This window comes from Gigantopelta aegis, chromosome 3 (assembly GCF_016097555.1).
Source record: "Gigantopelta aegis isolate Gae_Host chromosome 3, Gae_host_genome, whole genome shotgun sequence".
Classification (NCBI taxonomy): domain Eukaryota; kingdom Metazoa; phylum Mollusca; class Gastropoda; order Neomphalida; family Peltospiridae; genus Gigantopelta; species Gigantopelta aegis.
In genome coordinates, this window is record NC_054701.1 from 41,437,711 (window position 1) to 41,456,013 (window position 18,303).

The 18,303-nt window shown below is 34.6% G+C and overlaps 1 protein-coding gene across 1 annotated transcript; it reads right to left on the bottom strand.

The window, feature by feature from the left end:
• Nucleotides 1–267: 267 nt before the first annotated feature.
• LOC121368058 (GDP-fucose transporter 1-like) lies at nt 268–17,943 on the bottom strand. Its single transcript, XM_041492582.1, has 6 exons — nt 17,828–17,943; nt 11,214–11,274; nt 8,385–8,525; nt 7,926–8,042; nt 7,567–7,675; nt 268–6,552 (listed from the first exon to the last, which is right to left on the bottom strand). Exons 1-6 carry the CDS (start codon nt 17,926–17,928, stop codon nt 6,005–6,007), a joined length of 1,077 nt encoding a protein of 358 aa, XP_041348516.1. The 5' UTR covers nt 17,929–17,943; the 3' UTR covers nt 268–6,004.
• Between the last annotated feature and the right edge of the window lie 360 nt (nt 17,944–18,303).

The following is an 18,303-nucleotide window of genomic DNA, read 5'->3' on the forward strand; positions in this document are numbered from 1 at the left end:
TAAATAATTACTATAACTAGGCCGACGGCTAGTGGAAAAAAAACCTTGTCAAATGCTGCATTTACATATTTTGTAAATATGAATATCCTGCCCACTCTTTTTCCACCCCAATCTAAGGATTTTTAACCTCAATCTTTCTCTTTAGGCAACATATTTGATTATTACTATTAGTAAAATTTTATTTATTTAAAGTAGAGCTAGTGAATTTGTAATCATGGCTAGTACATTTTTAAAACCACTGATCCCATGGCTAGTGGATTTTTTATAAAATTCTAGAAGCCCTGATAGAACAAACTGATTGTAAAGTTCTCTTTTATCTCCCTATACAATAATAACCAACTTATGCAAATGTGTACAAATAACTACTGCTATAATGAACTAACTATCATGGTCCCCTGCGGTTCATTATAAGAGTATTTTACTGTACATGTATACGTGTCAGTTCATAACATTATATTTAACAAGGGAGAGTAACATCTTATTTACCCTGGTCTGTAGGCAACCCTGATATTAATGGACTGAATTGAAAAAAATCTGAATGGACTTCTTTATTGTTAACCACATAACCTGAGCTGAATATAAAAATAATCCCTAATACTGACATATCAAACACATGAGATGGATCCAGAGGACTTGCAGGAAATTGTAGATAATGTTACATTACTGTACACATAAAAGCATGGGACAAATACCAATTGGGTTGCCACTAGAATGTATTCAATGTAATGAATATGTGAATTCTTAGAATTAATATAACTAGTAAGTTTATTAGTGGGCTACTCTTACTGATGATCAGCAATGTATGTTTTATAAAATATTATACAGGGCAGGACATACCAAACCCTTTTACTAAAAAGATGCAGAATGTAATTTCATATGAATGACAATATATATCACAGGGTTTAATACTGTAAACCTTTTCCACACATACATGTATAGTGAAGCACTGGTTAACCAGGGGGAAAATAACCCAACAGAGATACATGTAACTACAGTTTCTGAGAACCATCATACAATATAGAAACCCAAATGTAACAGATAATTGCATATATATAAAATGATAATACAATAACAAGCAAGAGATTAAAAAAATAATTAAATTCTAAATTCTGTCTATTTATAAATATAAACAAGGGAATTTAACAGGAAAATGGGATGCATTACAAAATCTCACAAAGAGTTATGCAATATTTTTTAAAAAGAGTTGTGTAATATTTTTAAAAACAATGTCTCATTCTTATTCATAATCATATTTGGGTGTCGTTAATCGTCCATTCATTAATTTGTATTCATGATGTAAATGCAGCTACTAATACCCAAGACATTTTTTATTTAGTATGTTACTTGTATTATCTTGATGTAAGTAAAACAAAAGAAAATTATGAACATAATATTGGTTAAATTATGTTGCAGACAAAGGAAAAATGAAGTTGGAGGTTGAACAGCCTTATGTAATTTTAGAGGGATGTGTGATTATATTATATAATGGTATATGGGTTGGGGTGAAAATAAATGACTAATTTTGCATCATCTAATTGAATAACCCTGAATAGTGATATGTTGAAACAATTACCTCTCCTTCCATCCTCAGTTAACGGAACTTATACATATCATTATGTTATAAATGCCCCAATGATGAAAGATGTGCGGAAATGTGAATTATCCTTTTGATAACTTCATAAAGTTGTGAAATTTATGAAACAAGTTTAAAAATAAAAATCTCAAAAACATTTCATATAACATACATGTTAGTCAAATAATTTAGAATCCGAATGCAGATGTATATAAATTGTACACACAATACTCAGTAAAACATAGAAAATATTGGTTTTTAGTGATCACAGAAGCCTTAATGGTTAATACCCCCTCCCCAACATTAATGTTGGCAAATTCGCATCCGAAATATTTACAGCATGTGAGAAATACATTATTTACAACACTGTTTGTTCTGAATAAATATAAACAACAATATTTGTTTAACAACAATTATGCACACTTTTAATTATGGTCATTTGCTACCTTGGTATGGTTAAAGAAAACATGCAGCTGACACATAACAATATTGGGGGTCGGGGGCATGAAATAGCCCAGTAGTAAAGTGTTTACCTGATGCATGGTCGGTTTAAGATCGATCCCTGTCAGTGAACCCATTGGGCTATTTCTCGGTCTAGCCAGTGCACCACAACTGGCCGTGATATGTCCTATCTTGTCTGCGAGATGGTTCATATAAAAGATTCCTTTGCTAATAATGGAAAAATGTAGCAGGTTTCCTCTCTATATAGACTATATGTCAGAATGACAAAATGATTCACCTCCAATAGCTGATGATTAATAAATCAATGTGCTCCAGTAGTGTCGTTAAACAAAACAAATTTTAACTTTAACATACTGTAAACTACTCCTGCTGAGTAGCTGCGAGAGATCTTGTAATCACACATGCCATGTACACAAACTACAGTGAAACCCATCTAAACTGGTCACCCTTGAAACCAAGACAAATGTCTGGTTTTAAGAGGGATCCGGTTTACAAAGGTTAAGTTCTGTCGTGGTTTTTAAAAAGGGACTCTGTGAAACGTCTGGTTTTGAGGGAATTCCGGTGTACAGAGGTTCCGGTCTTGAGAGGTTTCACTGTATCACACAGCACACCATTTGATCTACCAGCTTAGAGTCAACACAACCTAGTGCTTATATAACTGTTAAAGTTAGACTCAAGTGTCTAACAACATCTTGAAACCGGACTTCATCACAAAGAAGGGGCGAAATGTAGTCCAGTGTTAAAGCACTTGCTTGATGCATGGTCGGTTTGGGATCGATCCCCGTCGGTGGGCCCATTAGGCTATTTCTCGCTCCAGCCATTGCACCACGACTGGTACATCAAAGGCTGTGGTATGTACTATACATGTATATATATATGCAGTGAAACTTGTCTAAACTGGATCATGCTGGAGACCTAATATTTATATGATTTTGACAGGATCCGGTGTTTATAAAATTTGGGTCCATGAAACTTGGCCAATTTTGATAGGATTCTGGTTAGTTCAGGGTCCAGTTTAGACCGGTTTCACTGTATAATATTGTATATATAAGACAGAAAACTAGATCTAGTTACATCATACCAGATTTCAGTTGCCATTTGCCAAATATCAATTGAATTGATGAATATAATTTATAATAAATCAGTTTGCAAATTAATATTTTGAAAGAGATTGTACCGGAAAAATTGAATTCGTCTAGACAGAAGTTCAAAGACCATATTTTGTTAAACAGTAAAAATCATTTTCCCAGTTGAAATACTGACCACATGCAGTTGATGCTGTCTAAACTAAATCTATGTGAAATTAACAAAAAGAAAATGTTTACACGTACATACACACACAAACAAGATGCTAAGGTGGACGAGTCAAATTTTCGCACCCTTGTTTTGGCGTCGTACACAATAAATATAGCATATCTCACCGTAATTTCACTTGAAATCCAAATTTCGTAAATGGTACAATTTTTTAATCACATCCAAACACATCCAAGTGCATTAGTAATGATCAAACAAAACATTTTCAATAGCAATTTTGCATTGGAATTTTTTCAGCGTTCTGAAAGATGTAAAGTGACGTCATTGGAATACTGAGGTCATTCAAATTAAAAATTAGCTGTATTATTACAATGCTTCGCCATGTTAAAATATTCTATAACAGCAGACAATGCTGTTTACAGGTTGGTATGTTTTTACTTTTTATAATTCCTGACAAAATATTACATTTAAATTTTAAAAGATACAAGAAATAAAAAGTACCTTTTATCAAATATATCATATACAAAAAATGACAGTTGGATATGTTATATGTATTGTGTACGAAACCTAAACAATGGTGCGAAAAGTGACTATTGTCGACTTTAGATTAATATTATAAAACTGGGACTAATTTGGTTTAACAGATTCTGGTTTTGACAGAGTTCACATAACATTTATAACTAATACACTGTAAAAGTGTAAATTTATATTTCCAGGCTACAATATATCACAAAGTCTAAAAAAAACCCACCTATAAAAACAAAACAAACAAAAACAACCTAAAATGAGAAAAAGCCACAATCTGAAGATACAGCAACATGATCCAATCAGTAATGGTCTCAGGGTCTTGGTATTCCTTATCACCATGCCTAGATCTCAATACGGTTCAGGCTACAGATATCACCAGCCACTGGATCCAGAATGGTGGGAATGGTTTAAATTCCTTGCTGTATTAACAAGAAAAATGTTTGTTTTAAAAATCCAAATGAGTACATTGTCTATAAAGCAGAGGCAGATATGGGAGAGGCCCCCCCCCCCCCCCCCCAAATTTTGCGACAGTTATTTTCATTTTTTTTACGATCCCCTCCAAACCTCCCCCAAAGTTCCATTGGCATTCCAGCTCATGTCATTGAGGCCCCCCCTAAATAGATTTTCTGGATCCGCCACTGTTAAGTGTCAAATGAACTAGTGTTTTAGATCCTGTAGGCCAAGTACTCCTTTCAAAATACAGCATGATATGTCTTTGTACAGTGTAACCTGTCTAAACTGGATCATGCTGGGGACTTAAAAAAAGGACAGTTCTGACCATAGTTTTTGTTATACATGTATATCAGTTGGATGCAGTGGTAAATAAATCCAATGGAACCATTGTGGAGGATTGTCCTGCAACTCATTACACCCCAGTTGAGCATTCTAAAAACTAAGTTCTATCCCTCTCCTGGTCCCTTGCTTATAAAATTTTAAAGTCAAGCTTCCTCCACTTTAAGAAAGCCACAAGACTTCAACTACCAGTACATAATTATTTGTATGGGGAAGACTTTATTACAGCCAGGAGTCAAGATTTATAGTTTTATACTCAAGCAAGGCTAGGTCTGGGTCAGCAGAAAATTTCACCAAATTATTTATTAAACTTCCAAATTTTATAAATGCCAAATAATTTTTTAACAAAATATCAATTAATGCATCAAATTCTTTCGCCAAGTTAAAATAAAAGTAGCCAATTGTTTTTAAAATTCGCAAATGGTGAATTTGGCGTGTACCAGAGCTAGCCCTGATCAAGGGACCTGGTGTATTGTACAGCAGTATCATACCGGTAATATTGTAAAGCTGGAAAATAATGCGTCATATTATTGTGATGGGACAGGTACAAAGTAAAATGCATATTTTCTTCCTCCTATTTTTCGTTTGGTAACAAGTTACAATTATTTAGTTTTGTCATATTATTTGTAAAATATTCATATTGTAAAATGTTTAGGAAGGTCTTGAACAAGAATGCATATTTTTAATACAATGCGTCTGTTAAATGCAAATTTAAAAGATCACACTGCAAACTATATATGCTAAGTAAATTTAATAATCTTTCTTTAAATTTTCTCACAATGACTGAATAAGAGTTAGTATTTGCTTTGAAATTCAAACCAATGGAAATTACCCATGTTTTGTTAGTTGGTAATAAATCTTCTCCACCTCTTATGCAAAGCACTGCAGAAATTACAAGTTGTGGAGCTAACCTTGTAAATCTAGTTGAGTGTGACGAACAACAACAACAATAGTGTCGACTAATGAACAGTTTGTTTCATTTGTTAAAAATGCTATTGTTTTTAAAGTTTAGTTCTTTTTTTGTTAACCACTACATGATTAGTCTATTAATATTAAATAGTACTTTTATTTAAACAGATGGTCATGATGGATTTTATTTTACTGTTTATCTTGGGTTTTTTCTGGTTTTATTGTTTTAAAAATACAATGCATTAAATAATTATTGTACCAATACATACATCACATTAATATCTTACTCGCATTTATTTTATGATTTACAGTATTCACAAACTGATGGTAAATGCAATTAATTATTTGCTTCATACAACACATATATATATACATGATAACAAGTGTATATTTGTCAAATAAAGTTAATAAAAACTACATCAAATAAAACATTAAACAAATATCCCACAATAGAAATGATGACACAACCCAGAGATCAGATCAGCACTACACGTTAGATGGTTTTTTCAACAGTTCCTCTTCTTCAACATTGTCAACCAACCTTTTCTTGTTTTCCTCGTTGTGTTTCTCCTGCATCTCCCGTCGTCTCACCTCCGTGTAACCCCCCGAGCCCCCCAACACAATGAGATTACTCAGCCACCACAACACCGGTTTCACATCGTGGTAATATATGCACGCAATAACGGTCTGGGCGCAGGCCTTCGCCGTGCCGGAAATATTGTGCGTCAGGGGCGACGTAACCTGGATTTGCAGTCCAGTAACGTAACCAATGCCGAATCCAAAAATGCCACTGACAATCATTATGTTCCAGAATTTGATGTCTGCAAGTTTTGGGAAGTTCACAACCTCGTTGTATTCGCCGAAGATCAGCATGAGCGGAAGAAACAAGACAGTGGCGTTGATGTTGTTGTAGAGCGTGAGCTGCCACACGTTGTTGTCAAGGAGCGGCAAAACTTTCTTGGTGAAGATGGCATTCATGGCGACACTGGCACTTGCCATCACTCCAAACACGACTCCCAACACAGACAGAGACCCTGAAAAAAAAAAGAGAATTAAAAAAATCATTCATAAACATCATTATGTTTTTGCTTATCACTTTGTATTAAAATAATTATTGTCTGTGGAAAGATCAAACTTCAAAATGGTTTATACTTAAAGGTATACACCTCAATTTGAAGTGTTATGCAATTGTTAAGTTTTGTTTTGTTTTCAAACAATCATTCATAAACATATGTTTTTGCTTGTCAATTAGTAATAAAATAATTATTATCTGTGGAAAGATCATACTTCCAAATGGTTTATTTTAAAGTTATAAATCTCAATTTGAAATGTCATTCAATTGTTACGTTAAGTTTTGTTTAAAAATAATTAAAATGAATCTGTCTGAGCAATCTTCTGCGGTGAGTATTTTGTTATTAAGACTCAAATTTGCTGGATCTGGTTATACACAGGGTCTTCACGAGCACTCTGGCACAGGCTGAGTCTAGCAAGATTCGAGTCCGTTCACAGGACTCGAGTACCCGTTTAAGGAAGAGCACTCTCATTTAATTATAATTTTTAATGCCATTTTGTCATATGTTTTCCTCCGGTTACATTATAGGGCTATGAGACATGGCAAAAGTCGACTGTGTGGAATGCGATACAATGGCATGATTTGAGATCCATGTTCAGCACTGGAATTAAGATGCATAATGCTAGTTTACTTTATTCCTTAGTCTCATTATCATGAGTCAGGTATTGGGGTATTCATGTCGAGTTTGACCCAAGAGTACTCAAGTCCGATATTTTAAACTTGTGGAGGCCGTAGTTATGCAAGATGCCTGTAGCTTGTAGGTCAGATGGTTCTATGTACAAGACAGATTTATTATATATCGTCTCCAAACACAGAATATGTTGATTTTACATATCTAGGTATGGGAGAATAATGTGAGTGAACATTTCAAGCACATGGAAGACACGACAGACAATTTCGTTATAAAATACACTGTTCCATTTCTACATGTAGCAAACAAAATTTGTAATCATTCACAATAATAGCACTGTCGTACCTGAAACCCCTTCCTGGTCAACTCCTAGAACAAATCCTGCAATAATGATGAGACAGCAAACTATTGCCTTTAGTGACGTTGTCTGCTTTAACATAACATAGGACAATATCTGTAATAAAGGAAAGGAATGTTTGAATAATGACTTCAGCAAATTTTAAAGTACAGCTATAAGGTACCTTAGCATACAATTATGGCTGTATTTGAAAAATAACAGAAATTTAGAAAACATGAGACAAACAGATGTTTAAGCACCTCATTTTTCAAAATATGTACATAATTTTCTGAAATAAAAAACAATACAAATTAGTAATATGAACACAAATATTATTTGAATGAATGAAAGCACAATGTATACAAACCACATTGAAAACTGTAGTCAATGAGCGTCCGACGTAGTAAAATGCAACGCCAACATGCATGAGGCAAAGATTGTTGAATGTTATCATTGCTACAAACACAACTGAAAGTGGAAGAACCTGAAATTTAAAAAAAGAAGTGTTATGAATAAATTAATGACAACCCGAAAAACCCAACAACTGTAAGGAAAACAAAGAAAACCAAATAACAATCATTGCAAAACCACTATTGACATAATAACTGTATATGTATATTATATTTAGTAATTGCATTGTCCCTCAATTTACAATTGCTTCTGTCACCAATGTAGGTCATTATGTAGCTGTGACAGAATCTTGATTCTAATACTTGATATAAAAAAACCTCCTCACCATACCTTCCATAATGCAGGAATACATTTTGTGTATTACTGCAATTTTACAGCAGGTTTTTAAAAATAAAATTTATAAAATAATACTCACTGTTCTGCATAACTTCCAGTCAAACTTGAAAGGTGGGAAATTAATAACATTGGGCATGAACTGGGCAACAAAACTGAGAAGCACGCACAAGAAAACTGTCACTACACACTGGAACCAGGTGATAAACAGTGGAGCTTTCAACTGTAAAAAAACCCAAAAAAAACAAAAACATAAGTGATAATCTAATATGCATTTCTACATGCAGGGCTAGCTTTGCCACTCGCTAAATTCGCCAACTGCGAATTTTAAAAACAATCGGCAAATTTTATTATAATTTGGCAAAAAAATTACATGTAAATTTTAATATTTGATAATTTGTTAGAAAATAACTCAATTTCTGTTATTTTTAAAGTTTTATAGATAATTTGGCGAAATTGTTTGCTCACCCAGAGCTAGCCCTGATATGTATTACTAAATATCTCTTGTTTTATGAGTGTCACTAATCAAATACATGTACAAGTGTACACACATACTAGGACTGTATACAGTATAGGGTTGGGGGCAGTTGACTAGCTGCAAAAGGCCATTTATAACTGTTCAACCGGCCTCGGTGGTGGTGTGGTTAAGCCATTGGACATAAGGCTGGTAGGTACAGGGTTCACAGCCCAATACTGGCTCCCACCCAGAGCATGTTTTAACGACTCAATGGGTAGGTGTAAGATCACTACACCCTCTTCTATCTCACTAACCACTAACAACTAACTCGCTGCCCTGGACAGACAGACCAGATAGCTGAGGTGTGTGCCCATGACAGCATGCTTTAAACCTTAATCGGATATAAGCTATAATAAGCATTAAAATAAGTTAAAATAAATAAAAATAAAACATAACTGTTCCCTGATTGCCCTCCTCCCCCAGTTATTTTAAATTATGTACAGCCAATAATATATTATAATAATAATTAAAAAACAATATTTACACTGATTTTTTTTTTCATGCTTGTATAATTTGTTTAGGTTTAGTGAAATTTATATATGTACACTTTAAGTTTAGCAAAACATTAATAACAATTAATACAGAAGTAATGTACAAAGTAATGTATCTTAGATTCTAACATTAATGATCACAGGACTTGATCTTAAAGGGACATTCCTGAGTTTGGTGCAATTTTTAAGATGTTATCGACTAACATAGACTTTTTAACGAGTGTAATTACATATCAAATATATTTTTCTGAATAAAAAATATTAGTGGCTGTATATTAAACGTGTTTCTGGTCGTTCTAATATTTGTACTAGGTTAAATTTCACGTTATTTCACGTTATTACAAATATTAAGACGACCAGAAACACATTGAATATACAGACACTGATATTCTAAACAAGAAAATATATTTAATATGTAAGTTTAATCGTAGAAATATTTTATTAGTCGAAAACATCTTACAATACAGCAAACTCAGGAATGTCCCTTTAAGAATTCATCACTTATGGTAATTTTGAAATGTTTTTACCATAAACAAAATTGCTCACCCACACTAAGTTTGAGCCTGCCCACAGGAATTTTAAACCAGTAACTTTGACAAATGAACAAATGTAAAAACTAAAAATTATTTCTTTAACCAACGGTAAAAAAAAATTTCATCCAGTAACAAAAAATTGCCATTGGTAAAACCCCTAATCTACATGTATGGTAATTCATATCAAAACTAAGGCAGTGGCCATTGGTTCCATCATTAAAGGCATATTGTCACAGACCACTGACCTATTTAATGGTCTAACAAAGTATTACCGGAACAAAAATAATTAGATTTGTCCCTAAATGTACTTTATTCAACCATCTTCATAACCACCATACTCCATTTATTAATGACATTTTGTAAACATAATTGAATTATGGCAATAGTCAATAATTCAAAAACTAAAACTGCTGAGAGGGTTGACTTGGATTTCACTCCATCATGGTTCAGTTAAGGTAATGTGATAGCTAGATTTGATTTCCAACAATTAATGTAATTTTTATTTATTATTCATTTTTAGAGAAATAAGGTCCTTAAATCCGTGACAGTATGCCTTTAAGTACGAGCCCTGAGTAATCAGTTATATCAAGACTAATTCTTTTAGCAACAAATATCAAAAGATATGAATTCTTAGACTGAACATTTAAGATGATATTTTTAGCAATTTACCTGTAGATATGGTTATAAAAATTTAGGACCCCAAAGAACTCCTCCCCCTGAATACTACAAAGTCATACTTAAACTCATCTTAAAATTACTAACAAGAATCATTAACGTTTAAGCAATAATCTTATTATAAACGTTCTTAACCCTAGAACGCCTGAACATATAAACAGCGATGTGAAAAATATCACAGTTGGTGAACAATCCTGAGTTTGCTGCAATTTTTAAGATGTTATTAACCAACAGAAATGTTTTAACGATTGTAATTACATATTAAATATATTTTTCTGCATAATATATTAGTGGCTGTATATTAAACATGTTTCTGGTCGTTCTAATATTTGTACTAGGTTAAATTTAATTTAATTTCCTAAAATATATTTTGTTTGGGCTTCTTACAAATATTAAGACGACTAGAAACATATTAAATATACAGACACTGATATTCTAAACAAGAAAATATATTTAATATGTAAGTTTAGTCGTAGAAATATTTTATTAGTCGAAAACATCTTACAATGTAGTAAACTCAGGAATGTCCCTTTAATCCAGCACAACAATTACTATTTAAAATTTTATGTTATTCTCGAAACAAGTGAAAAATTAATTACTAGGTTTTATAATTGGATGGCAGATGACTGAATTCTTAAAACTAGATTTTCCTAATATGTGATACGATACCAGATAAATAATATGGTGGAACTTACCTTAAGATCTTTACTGCTGAGAAGATATTTGTTAACAAAAACCATGGATATAGATATAAACCTGAAAAATGTAAATAAAAAAGCTATATAAATAGATGAGTACATCTAGCTAGTAGCTACATTTTGTAAATGCATAATATAGGTACATAGGGGAAGGGACATAGCCTGGTAGTGACATGCTTGCCTGATGCACAGTCGGTCTAGTATTGATCCCCGTCGGTGGGCCCACTGAGCTATTTTTTCGCTCCAGCCAGTGCGCCAGGAATGGTATATCAAATGCCATGGTATGTGCTATCCTCTCTGTGGGATAGATAATAGATACCGTGCTACTAATGGAAAAATGTAGCTGATTTCTTCTCTGAGACTATGTCGAAATTACCAAATAAATCAACCCAGCCGCCAAAGTGAGTATCAAAAGGTGCTAGTTAATGGAATCTGTGTCATTGTAATGGGTTTTTCGTTCTTCGGTAGATCCATTCAATTGAATGGGGTTTTTTTTAAATTCCAACCAGTGCACCACAACTGGTCAAAGGCTGTGGTATGTGCTTTGCTGTCTGTCATAAAGTGCATAAAAAAGATCCCTTGCTGTATTAGGAAATATGTAGGTTTCCTCTGATAACTAAATGATGATATGGGCAGGGAGCGAGGCGTAGCCCAGTGGTAAAGTACTCGCCTGATGCGCGGCCGGTCTAGGATCAATCCATGTTGGTGGGCAGTGCATCACGACTGGTATATCAAAGGCCATGGTATGTGCTATTCTGTCTGTGGTATAGTACATATAAAAGATCCCTTGCTACTAATGGAAATTTGTAGCAGGTTTCCTCTCTAAGACTGTATGTCAGAATTACCAAATGTTTGACATCTAATAGCCAATGATTAATTAATCAATGTACTCTAGTGGTGTTGTTAAACAAAACAAACGTTAACTTTAGTTGAGAAGTTTGTTTTGTTTAATGACACCACTAGAGCACATTGACTAATTAATCATCGGCTATTGGATGTCAAAAATTTGGTAATTCTGACTCGTAGTCAACAGAGAAAACCTGCTACATTTTTTCTAATGCAGCAAGGTATCTTTTATATGCACTTTCCCACTGACAGGAAAGCACATACCACAGCCTTTGATCACTTGTGGTGCACTGTTTGGAACGAGAAAAAACCCTAATCAGTTGAACGGATTCACTGAGGTGGTTCGATCCTGTAACGTAAGCACCTCAGGCGAATGCTCAACTGACTGAGCTAAATCCCGCCCCCTTTAGTTGAGATACATGTACATGTAGAGCTCTGTCTTCTTTTATCAAATAGCAATTGACTTTCTAAGATAAGAACACCGTGTGCACACAAGACTGGCTTATCATGTAGGCTGTGGTAATAGTATGTGCTGTGTCTATGGATTTATTTGAAGATCCTTTGATGTTGATTGGTAGCACCAGTTTCAGTTTACTCCCGTTCCGGAGACCGGAGTTAGTCACTGGCAAAGTCAGAAAGAAAGAAAGAAAGAAAGAAAGAAAGAAAGAAAAAAAAAAAAATGTTTTATTTAATGACGCACTCAACACATTTTATTTACGGTTATATGGCGTCAGACATATGGTTAAGGACCACACAGAGTTTGAAAGGAAATCCGCTGTCGCCACTACATGGGCTACTCTTTCCGATTAGCAGCAAGGGATCTTTTATTTGCGCTTCCCACAGGCAGGATAGCACAAACCATGGCCTTTGATGAACCAGTTATGGATCACTGGTCGGTGCAAGTGGTTTACACCTACCCTTTGAGCCTTGCGGAGCACTCACTCAGGGTTTGGAGTCGGTATCTGGATTAAAAATCCCATGCCTCGACTGGGATCCAAACCCAGTACCTACCAGCCTGTAGACCGATGGCCTAACCACGATGCCACCAAGGCGAGTCCCGGCAAAGTCAGAGTCCAAATCTTGGATGGGCATGCCTGAACCTTAAGTGGATATGGGCACATTACGTAATAGAGTTCCCAGCCCAGCCCAGTCTAAGTTGGGTAATGGTCAGACCATTATTCTCTCATCCTCAGGTATATGGAACAGAGCTATCCCGTGAAAGAAAGCCATGTAAGAAATTTCTATCTTACATGGGATATCACGTGCATGCGTTTAGCATGACGTCGTTGGTAATATATGACATCATATTAATGTGAGGTGGTGGACATGAGGTCATTAGACACAGTTTTAAATTAATATTTTGTTATTAAAACCTTCATTTTAAAAGCTATCTTGTTAATTTGTAGTGTAAATTTTATTTAACACATGAAACAAACACGGCAAATATGATAGTGTAGTTTATTTAGGATAAAATGATCAAATAAAAAAGTTACTTGTTCAGCCACCTTTGTCTGTTCGTGTAAAATAATGGTTTATTTACTGAATGAATGAGAGAAAAAGACTCCATCATATATATACGGTCCCAGGTCGAAATGTTCACCACCTTGGGTGTACTTTTTCTATTCCTCATGACCGCATATGATGGAGTCTTATAGTCTTAAGTATGTTGATAGAAACAGAGTTTGCATCAGCTGCAACCAAAAGTGTTTTAAAGGTTGGAAAGATGCATATCCGGACCACCAACACACACTGACACTTTAACAAATGACGTTTTTGTGACGTCCAGTGGTATAGCTTGGGGCGAAGTGACGTCAGCTCAGGTCCAACTTCTCTATTATGCACAGTGTAAACAAATGCTCTACTTTACGACAAGGTGCTTTGCTTTCATCAACCTGACATGTAAAACAACATAAATGACTTGATAGTATAATAAACTATTTAACTAAATATATTTCAATTTGCATCAATATAACGAAATGGAGTTATAGTATTTTTTTCCTTTTAAAAAACCAAAGAAAAAATGCATATTATTAGGCCTATTGATAGGATATTTTCGAGCAAAAACGACCACTCACGATACCCAAGTGATCATTTTCTTTTCTCTGGGACTACGTAATTGGTGAGTTTTGTGATTTTAGATGGGAAAGTCTACTTAATCAAGGGTTTTACAGAATTACTTACAGTAATAAAGCTGGTAAAGTCCATTACGATTTGAGGTTATCACACAATACCCTGTGATCTTAATAAAAGAGGCACGTCTTTTTAGTGTGTCTAGACACAGTGTCTAGGGACCGTCTAAATATACACCTGCAGGGTTTCTGCCAGAGGGTAAAACGGGTATGGTGCCATACCCAATTTTGTTTTTGTTTTTAAGTTAACATTTTTACAAAATTAATGACTCTTGTCATTATTGTATGATTTGCTTAACCCTAACCCTAACCCTAAAAGTAACCCATTTTCTTTGTGGGAGAGGCCCCCATACCCCCTGTTGACTGTGGTTGCATTCAATTTCATTGCGCCATATCCAAAAATTTATTTCTGGCAGAAACACTGACCTGCCAATCAAGAACCACAGGTACAGGCCACGGAAAGAAAAGACCAATTAAGCAAGAAAACACTCCGACTATTATTTCAATTCGTGGGTTAATTTATATACAAAATATAATACAGTTATTTCAACACTTTGACAATGGTGGTTTATTTTGTATTGAAAAATAAACCACATACATGTATACACATTGTTGTGTTACTGGGATGAATATTATTATAGAACATTGCGATGCATCCGCAAAAATCAGGTATGTTTTGTTTCTTCAGTTCGAAGACTAATTCCTGACGTGACACGTTAGGTATTACGTAACCACCAGCTTGCCAGAGGGCGTATTCACTGGGATGGTACAAAATGGCTGCACCCGTTATATATAATAGCCGTCACATTTAACCGTTTTATTAATTAACTATACGATTATACTTGTTGATATTAAGCAATAATGTGCATTATGTATCGTTGAATATGCACACCAGTCCAAAAGCCTTGCTTTAGCCAATCTAATTAAAATTAGCTCCACTATTACATGTGGATCTAACAGCAGCCCGTTGGAGCTCGTGTCCAGTTGACCTTTCATTCGACCAATCAAAACCTTACTTGCAAAATCATGCCAGTAATTTGAAAACATTCGGGATTATGCCGAGAGTATACGAAATAATTCGGGTGAATTACGAAGTATGCCGGAAACTAATTGCAATATAAAATTTTATATAAAATTTGCTTCAAGACAAAAAAAAAAAACGTGATGGTATAGCCATAAAATCTGTTTATTCTAGTATACAATCCAAAGTTTATTACTGCACTTTTCCCCCTGTTTTTTCAATGTTGAAATAGACCAACAAGTTCGCCTATTGCATAAATAGTCTCGCCTGATATTTTTAGAATTTGTATGCGCCCGAATAACACTATAAAAGGCGAAAGTGTAATTGGTCGATATTTAAATTGTTATTAATAGATGAAATGTCACCTGGACATAGGAGTCCACGCAATGCTGTTAGATCTACTGGCTAGACCCAGTAGAGCTAATTTTAATCAGATTGTGCTTTAGCATTCCTTTAATAGCTCAATGTTTGCGTGTAAGGCCATTATACAGACTTCTCTTTATTTAACCACCAACAACTATCCATGCATCAGGTGCATGCTTTACCTCTGGGCTATGTTCCGCCCCATTAACATAATGGTTTCAGGATGGACATACAAGTATTGATGCATACTGAAACCAGAATAACCTGTATCTGAGTGTATGCTAAGAAATCGATCAACCATGACTGTATCACATGTAACTTAATTATAACATATCTGTGGGAAATAGTAACTACTGTACACTCCCCGAAGTGGTCAGACTAAGCCCATAGCTAAAAGCTGATGGAGAATATGGCATGTGTCAGTGTGTGGCACAAATAACTACAAGAGACAAGCACCTGCTGTGGTTAAAGAGACAAGGACTGGGATGTGGAGATGGACGGCAAAAGAAGTTGAAAGATAGGAGGAGTTGCCAGATTCAGAAAAAATGAGATTGAATTCAAATAAGAGAAAGGAAAGGGGGCAGTTGGATTAAAACCCCCCACAAAAAAACATTAAATAAAAAATACCTGTGGGAAATACCCAGGTACATAAGTTTACACGGATTAGTTTAAAACTGACATTAATTGATATCAACTGATAAAACTAGAAGTTAATAACTTACAGAAATACAGATCAATTTATATTTATTTAATATGTATTTGCATAAAAAGTACATTAAATTTGTACTTGCAATGTACATGTACCTGCATATATGTACATGTACATTGGTATTCCATATAAATTAGATTTATTCAAATTATAGTATCATAATACAGATTATATAAATTACTGTAATTTAGTACATGTAGTTTCCCTTTATATCCATGTACACACATTTACTTGGGATTTTAGTGCTGTGGAACAGTCTGTGACCACATGCTCTCAGCAGGCTTTCATGACATATATATGTTTTAATGTACAAGAATTAAGACACTGTGGTAACTGTACAAGGCTTAGCATGATTAAAAGTCACAGATGTTTCATAGCTACAATGTACATACAAAAAAGTAACATACATGTATAAGCGTACGAGACGGGGGACATAGGGTCCAACTGCCCCCCCCCCCCACCCCCAGTGCTGAAGCAAATCCTAAAATCTGAGTAAAAAAGAAAATCCTAATCATAATCCTAACCACAATATTCATTGCAATCCATGTAAAAATGTGTAGTGATTTGTTTGCAACCCTACATACATGTAGTTGATGAGAGTAATGCTAATATGAATAAATATTGTTATCTAGATTCAGGCATTTGCATAAATTTAATTTGGGCTAAAATCAGGCTGCCACCATGCACAATTGAAAGCCTGTACACCTATGCATGCATAAAACCTTCATACTATTAATAGAGAGAGAGAGTAAAAAAAAGTTTGTTCTATTTAATGACGCCACTAGAGCACATTGATTTTTATCTTATCATCGGCTATTGGACGTCAAACATATGGTCATTCTGACACTGATTTGTTTTTTAGAGGAAACCCGCTGTCACCACATATGCTACTCTTTTACGACAGGCAGCAAGGGATCTTTTATTTGCGCTTCTCACAGGCAGGATAGCACAAGCCATGGCCTTTGTTGAATCAGTTATGGATCACTGGTCGGTGCAAGTGGTTTACACCTACCCATTGAGTCTTGCGGAGTACTCACTCAGGGTTTGGAGTCGGTATCTGGATTAAAAATCCCATGCCTCGACTGTGATCCGAACCCAGTACCCAGTCTGTAGACCGATAGCCTAACCACGACGCCACCGAGGCCGGTAGAGAGAGAGAGAAACACAAAAACAAGGAAGGATTAAAAAAAAAATTATTTGAAGAAGTAACAAAAAAGAAAGAACGACAGCCAATATAATTGTTTCGACCCTGAAAACCTCCCCCTGCACTAGTTCATCAAGATTAACTTTGATTGCAAGTGCTTTGCACTTGTAGTCAAAGTTAATCTTCATGAACTACCCCTGCACATGTGCATGATCCCTGAGGTTGATGTTCTGGGGCATGTCACTGCCTGTGGGCTAACAGGGCTAAGCCTTCATTGCTGGCAATGACACTGGCTAAAATTATTGATATGAATTTTTATTATTATTTAATTTAAAAAAAATAGTAAGTTCTTTTTAGATTGTTCCAAGAAAGGCACAGCAACATTAACTATGGACTTACCAATATGCAGATACTACTGCGGCAATTTTTAAGGACTTTGAAAGCAAGGACTCCATTATTACTCTTTTCCCCTTGGCTTTGGAATAAGCAAATGATTGCATGTCCAAATCAATGAATTTGCTTTGACAGCAGCGGTGTTAACCCAATTATGTTCTCCGTAATATAATCATTGTTTTATAAATTATATAGTATAACTCGTATTATTTTAATCTGTAAGGTAATATACAAATAAAAGTATATATCTATATGGTCAGTTAATACAATATTAATCGAAAATGATAATATTTGAATAGATCTTTTTTACATATGTATTTTAATACACGGGTATCAAATATCTTGAGACACACCAGTTTAGTTAAAATTAGGTTTTCATCTAAATATCGAAATACAAAGCTAACTACATCTTAAAATCAAAACTGTTATTAATAATTTTTGAACTGATAAAAAATATTTAATCTTGTTTCTGAAATAAAATC